Source organism: Entelurus aequoreus, linkage group LG01 (genome assembly GCF_033978785.1).
Source record: "Entelurus aequoreus isolate RoL-2023_Sb linkage group LG01, RoL_Eaeq_v1.1, whole genome shotgun sequence".
Taxonomy (NCBI): domain Eukaryota; kingdom Metazoa; phylum Chordata; class Actinopteri; order Syngnathiformes; family Syngnathidae; genus Entelurus; species Entelurus aequoreus.
In genome coordinates this window covers 26,930,547-26,938,228 of record NC_084731.1, presented here as the reverse complement: position 1 = coordinate 26,938,228, position 7,682 = coordinate 26,930,547, and the positions used below count along the sequence as shown (strand labels likewise).

Here is a 7,682-nt window from a genome sequence, read left to right as displayed (position 1 = left end):
AGTAATAACAAATAAGGTAGCAACACCACACAAAAGTTTTTAAGACAATATTTCCTCAATGTCCATCGGTACAGTAATTCACAGGCCAATATTCATCCACCCAGCCTATTTCAGCTGCATTCGGGCGGAAGGCGGGGTACACCCTGGACAAGTCACCACCTCATCGCAGGGCCAACACAGATAGACAGACAACATTCACACACTAGGGCCAATTTAGTGTTGCACAATTTACAAAAAAAAATAAAATTTAGATGGCGGTTTGGTTCTCAACTCTGTTAAAATGAAATGTCTTTGAAAGCTTTTTAAGTTCAACTTGAATATGAAGAAAGCTAAACACTCGTTAAGTAATTGGTACACTTCAAATGTGATTATGTGCGTATTTTTAACAAAGGAAACCTATTCAAATGGAACAATTGACCTCTTTGGTATGAATTCCAACATTTAAACCACTCAAAGTGAAAAATTGAAGTATAATAAAGTTGCTCAGAAACAATATAGCATTCGCTGAAATGTCTCTAGTCGCCGTCTGACGTCGCTCCATCACGCCGCATTTGCGTGGCATCAAAACACACCTTGCTTAACTGCACACCCGCCCAATATTAAGTTAAAGTACCAATGATTATCACACACACACGAGGTCTGGCGAAATTATTCTCTGCATTTGACCCATCACCCTTGATCACCCCTGGGAGGTGAGGGGAGCAATCATTTTTGGTGATTTAACCCCCAATTCCAACCCTTGATGCCGAGTGTCAAGCAGGGAGGTAATAGGTTCCATTTGTTGTAGTCTTTGGTATGACTCGTGCTAATTGTTGATAGGATACAAATTACGATATGTTATACACCATGTAAAATACATTTTAAACATTTTAACAATTACAAGTAGTACTGATAAGACAATCAATAAATACCGGTATCTATAAGGAATATCGATAAGGGTATCATATAAAATCCTAATGATATACATCCCTAATTTTGACGTGCCCTTTGTTGATGCCATGAACGTCTGTCACATCTTCCCTATATGCAGCATTCCCCTCGCAGAAAGTGAATGTAATTGTTCTATGAAAGTGGAAGTCAATAATCTTTGGAAATTTTTTGAGCTAATAATTTATTGTTTATATTATTAGGGAAGACAATTGTTACTTCAAAACATTCAATATGGACAACTAATAACCTGTCAGTGTTAAATCGTGTTTGTTACACAGAACAGAAAAAATGTCCGTCATAATGTTCAGTCAAGAAGACATAGGACCTGATTTACTAAGATCTAAATACCACTTGCTGAACAGCGTGTGCAATAAAAGACTGTGTACTATTAGTGCGTGTGTTGCATGCAATTTACTAACACTGCGTGTGCAATTCGGAGGTGGTGTACACCGCCTTATTTTAAATGAGGATTTTGCGTGAAATGTACAAAGCGTCACCATGGAGACACATTTACCGCACATTCATCTTGTCATGCTCCGACTTGCAGGGGTTTGGTATGTTTTCAAACAAGACAAACAATTAGACACAGTCCAAAGTGCATCTGCAATTAAAACCACTTTTTCTCCGCCAAAGGTGCGTTAATTGAAGAGAGGCTGCATCTATTCTGCTCTAAATGCCAAAAAAAAAATGCATACGTATAGAAGTTCTTATCACGTAAGAAATATTTTATGGAAAAATAAACAACAAAAACACTAAAGGACACCAAAACGCATCAACTGAATTTGTTTTAGTCAGCCCCTTCAGTCGTCCAGCTGCAGTCAAATTATAAAATGATGTTGCTGAATGACGCTATGTCTAATACCTTATTTATTTCTGATCGTCCAAAATGTTGACACGCTCTGATCCTGCAGCCGTGTGTGGCACTGCCAGGTTTTTTTTTAAATGTTTTACCTTTATTTACCCAGGAAAGTCCCATTAAGACAGTGCTTCTCAAGTTTGGAGTAATAACAAGGAAGCAACTTGGCCTGCAAAATAATTATATTTGCATTTTCTCCTCCCTGCATTGTGGGTGTTTTGATCAGTGTAAATTTTGCGTATTAATGAAGACAGACGCAGAATGGATTGCACACCTTAGTCTATGTCTACACTAAGCCAGATAACCCCTTAAATAATTATTTAGCCTAACCCGCGTTTCAGCCACATTAATCCATCGTTTAAGGTCCCCTCCTCGGACAATTTTTTAACACGGGTAAGTGCGCCGTGTATTTTGTTGAATCTCTGGCTCTTAGCTTTGAATGGACTAATTGATTGTTTACAAACTGAGTTCAGAGAGGAAGTGATGCCAGAAAGACCGCGGCCCACACAGGAAGTGATGTCAGAAAGAACGCGCCACAGCCAGCTTCATAATAAAGCCGTTTCGTCATTGGCGTTGTTAGGCCTATTTTAGGGGGGCTCAACCCCACTAAAATGTTCTTAAGCCCCCCTAAATAATTTGGAGTTAAAAAAATAAATAAAATAAAAAAATATATTTTTTATTTTATTTTTTTACAAATACATGCCGACATATTCATTATAAAGTGGCCCGAATATGAGTTTAAATAAATAATCATATAACCTGTCATTATTCACTCAGTTTCCCCTCACTTCATAGTGTAAGATAGAGAGCCCCATTAGTGCGTCGGTGTCCAATCCATTCCACTTGTTCATATAGAAAATGCCCACATCACTCAAAATCCAGTCCGCATTTTTTCTGCAACCTTGCTTGCGGTCCTTGGACTTGTTCATATAGAAAATGCCCACATCACTCAAAATCCAGTCCGCATTTTCTCTGCGACCTTGCTTGCGGTCCTGCAGGTGTACGAAGCACATTAGTACACAGCACTGCAGAACAAGAACCTTGTGTCTGCAATTGTAAATAATTTAGTTTTTAAGTTTTGTGTTTCTTGTAGAATCTATATAAAGTAATATACATTAGCCTATTGTTAAAATAATGAAAAAAACATCATTCAATGTATTTGTTTTATTGTATTGTTACATTAATAGCTGTTGTATTATTATAGGATGGCTTGTTAAACATTTCATAGGATTTTCAGAGGGTGGAAAAACCAAGACATTTAATATAAAATGTAAAATGAATCAATACATAAAAAGAAAAAAAAAAAGGTTAAAAGCCATCGTCCCGGGGAGCATTTAATTTCGTCCTGTGCATTTTTTTTACCGTCCCCGGGACGACGGGACTACGTTAATCTCAAGCCCTGGAAGTTACATTTTATTGTTTGCATTATTTGTTTCAGCAATGCACTTTGAAGATGGTCCCTCCGCTCTTTGACAGCTTTGGCTCTTTTTCAGATCAGCAGACAGACTCTAAGTTTTTCTTATTTACAGTATATATAAAAGTTTCTCATTTCTATTCAGACTTCCATATATATGTAATTTCCTTAACGGCTTGCCATAATATATTTATATATAAATATATTATATACAAGCCAAATTATCCCGATCCAGATATTACTTTAATTCAAGTAATTAAGTAATATTTCCAGGGCTTGAATTTACAACCATTTTAGTCACATATGTGCCCAAAATGTAATCTGTGCAACTTCAAAATATTTGGGAACAAACAATTATTGTATTGTGAGCTAAAGTGGTGGCATTAGCCTCTATGTTGTGAATGCATAACATAGAGGCTAATGCCATGACTTTCATTGTGTTTCAGTGTATCTTGAAGGATCATGCAAGTAATTGTTTCTTGTTGATGCTGTAAACAAAATGTCACTGTGCAAACCCATGTTTGTTGTTGTACTGAACACACATTGAAAATAAACCCACTGAAATAATAATAATAACAATGATTAATTTCTAAGTCTTTGTTAGCCGTTTGTGAAGTTTTGTGCTCGTGCGCTACGTTCGCTCGCATCCTGTGCATCTCCAGGGGGCTAAGCCCCCCCTGTCCTTAAAAGCTAGTGACGCCCCTGGGTTTCGTAACTCGGAGCTAACCACTGGAAATATGGAGGCGAGCCATCCAGACATGCCCGTGTTTCTCCTTCCGTCTGTACAGACGCTTGTGGAAATCACACATGAATACCTTAAGAGAAAGTGATTGCAGCTATTTGGGATACAACACTTCTCAGACGGCAAGAGAACTTTCCAATGTCCAGGTCAGCTGTGATTCTACTTACCGAAAAACTTTGTCCATTTGTCGAAGGAGAGACAACAAGAACGCGGGCTCCTGTGGATGTGATAAAAAAAGGTAGCGTGTGCTTTGTATTACCTGGCTGTCGAGGGAAGACTGCGGAAAACGGCGAATGCATTTGGACTGGCCAGGCAGACTGTCAGTTATTGTCCGCCATGTACCATATTTTTCGGATTATAAATCGCAGTTTTTTTCATAGTTTGGCCGGGGGTGCGATTTATGATACCGTAAAATATCAAATAATATTTATCTCATTCCCGTAAGAGACGAGGCGAATGTCAGCAATCGTCACACACACGTCAACCAATAAAAATTTGGTGGGGGCGGGTCATGGCAGAAGTGCATTGTGGGTCATGGGATGCTACTTGCTACTACGTCCGTAGCTATAAAAATGGATCATTTCAACATTGGCGGTAACTTATAAAAACTGACAAGGGCTGAACAAAATGGCACCGAAAAGGAAATCATATACTGCAGATTACAAGCTGGACGTAGTGAAATATGCAGCAGAAAACGGCAAGAGGAAGCGGCGCATACCTTTGGAGTTGGCAGAGTTGTTTAGAAGCGACAGAGGAAGAAGATTTCATGGGATTTAGCGATTAGGAGTGACAGATTGTTTGGTAAACGTATAGCATGTCCTATATGTTCTAGTTATTTGAATGACTCTTACCATAATATGTTACGTTAACATACCAGGCACGTTCTCAGTTGGTTATTTATGCGTCATATAATGTACACTTATTCAGCCTGTTGTTCACTATTCTTTATTTATTTTAAATTGCCTTTCAAATGTCTATTCTTGGTGTTGGATTTTATCAAATAAATTTCCCCCAAAAATGCGACTTATACTCCAGTGCGACTTATATATGTTTTTTTCCTTCTTTATTATGCATTTTCGGCCGGTGCGACGTATACTCCGGAGCGATTTATAATACGAAAAATACGGTATGTTGCTGACTCAATGTCTAGGTCAGGGGTCGGCAACCCGCGGCTCTACATTTAGCGCCGCCCTAGTGGCTCTCTGGAGCTTTTTTAAAAATGTATGAAAAATGGAAAAAGATGAGGGGAAAAAAAAAAGTTTTTGTTTTAATACGGTTTCTGTAGGAGGACAAACATGACGCAAACCTCCCTGATTGTTATAAAGCACACTGTTTATATCAAACATGCTTCACTGGTTTGAGTATTTGGAGAGCACCACTTTGTCCTACTAATTTTGGCGGTCCTTGAACTCACCGTAGTTTGTTTACATGTATAACTTTCTCCGACTTTCTAGGACGTGTTTTATGCCACTCCTTTTTCTGTCTCATTTTGTCCACCAAACTTTTAACGTTGTGCATGAATGCACAAAGGTGAGTTTTGTTGATGTTATTGACTTGTGTGGAGTGCTAATCAGACATATTTGGGCACTGCATGACTGCAAGCTAATCGATGCTAACATGCTATTTAGGCTAGCTATATGTACATATTGCAGCAATATGCCTTATTTGTAGGTATATTTGAGGTAATTTAGTTTCCTTTAAGTCCTCTTAATTAAATTTATATCTCATGACACACTATCTGTATGTAATATGGCTTTTAATTTTTTGCGGCTCCAGACAGATTTGTTTTTGTATTTTTGGTCCAATATGGCTCTTTCAACATTTTGGGTTGCCGACCCCTGCCCTATGGCCAGAGTATATAAAGTCACCAAAAAGGAATGGACAATGAAGGTGAAGGCAAAAGAGTGAGGAGTGTCCTAACCAGATATCTAGATCCCTAGTTTGATTGATGTAACATTTTCTGTATCACGTTGTGTACTTTCCCGTGTCCAATAAAGATTTGATTCATTTATGATGGCTCAGGTGTGATTCACTACAATAGGGCCCCTAGCACACTGGATTCCAGTTAATTGAAATACCACAACACTGGATATTGTTCAGGTAAGTTAAATTGAAGAACTTGCACACAAAGCAACACTGGAGGCATTTTCCGCGCATGCGTACTAGGTTGCGTTATTCTGCTCACCTAACAGATGCGATCCACTTTGCACACGTTTAGTAGATCAGCTTTGCGGTTGCTATCAGGTTTGCACATGTTTTAGTACACACAAACATTTAGTAAATCAGGCCCATACTGTTTGTTGTGCACCTAAACAAACATGTATCAAATCTACTCATTCACAGGCCTCCAAAACACACCTAAAGCCCAGCCTGAAACAGCAAAAGGTTAACACCGGTGATAAGTGGATACGTACACGTGTGTGAGTGTGTGGAGTAGAGTTAAGATTCTTATGAGATCATGTTGTGGTCAGGTGAGGCGAGTCTACTTTCTACAAACACGTAGATGATGGAGTCCCTCTCTATACCTCTCTCTCTGGGGTTGCTGCTATCCGCTTGACTGTGCTGGTGCGTGGTTCTTGCTCTTCTGGCGGAGACCCACAAGTGTTTTGTATGTTGGCATTGTTAGCCTGACTGTCAGAAGAGGAGTTTGAGGATGTGGAGGATGCACGGGATTTAGAATCAAGACCATCAAGGACGTGTCGAAAGAGTCCATTGGTGATTGCTCCCTCAGGGTTGTTGTTCCCATTGACTGGAAGTCAGAAAGAAAGAAATCTTAGAGTTGTTTTTGGGATGTTTTTATGTCAGGGGTGTCAAACTCCTTTTAGATGGGGGGCCACATGGAGAAAAATCTACTCCCAATCACGGCACGATAACTTAAAAATAAAGACAACTTCAGATTGTTTTTCTTTGTTTAAAAATAGAACACGCACATTCTGAAAATGTACAAATCATAATGTTGTTGGAGGTTTTTTTTACACTTACATGTTACGGTTAATAGTATTCTATCTTTATTTCTCGTTATTTATACATTCTGAATAAATTATGTTCATCAGTCAACTTCATTTTCAATCTATTAAGATAGAAAAAATAATATCAAAATCAAATTGCAGGATGTTATTTATGTAGTTTGCTAATTTTCCTCGACTGGTGCACTAACATTTTTTTTTACACATGTAGCATAATCTACAAAGATACAAAGAATTGCTATTGTGACATCTAGTGGACACATTTAGAACAGCACACTGCAAAAAGTCAGTGTTCAAAAACAAGAAAAAAAATTACAAAAATTAGGGGTGTTTTATTTGAACTAAGCAAAATTATCTGCCAATAGAACAAGAAAATTCGGCTTGTCAAGACTTTCCAAAACAAATAAAATTAGCTAACCTCAATGAACCCAAAAATACCTTAAAATAAGTATATTCTCACGAATAACAAGTGTACTTTTCTTGGTAGAAAAAAAAATTAGACCTTTTTGCTCAATATGTTGAAAAATATTCTTAAATTAAGTAAATGCTAGTGCCATTATCTTAAAATAATGATATGCGCTCGGCATCATGATTTTTTTTTTCATGCTTGAAGTAAGAAATTATTACTTTAAAAAAGTAGTTTTATACTTGTGAGTGTTAATGACACAGCTTTGCATCAGTTGATATTCTAGTTCCAAGCATGGTTTACTCATAATAGGTCATCAAATATCAGCTACAAGCTGTAATATCTTACTGAGATCATTTAGGACCAAA

At 37.9% G+C, this 7,682-nt stretch overlaps 1 protein-coding gene across 1 annotated transcript in view; it reads right to left on the bottom strand.

Annotated features, from left to right (window-relative positions):
• Window positions 1–869: 869 nt before the first annotated feature.
• The window catches only part of LOC133650015 (dysbindin-like), a 32,620-nt gene continuing 25,807 nt past the window's right edge, over window positions 870–7,682 (bottom strand). The window contains exon 5 of the mRNA XM_062046765.1: window positions 870–6,691. Coding sequence (XP_061902749.1) covers window positions 6,462–6,691 — 230 coding nt within the window. The 3' untranslated portion in view covers window positions 870–6,461. The remainder of the gene's footprint in view (window positions 6,692–7,682) is intronic.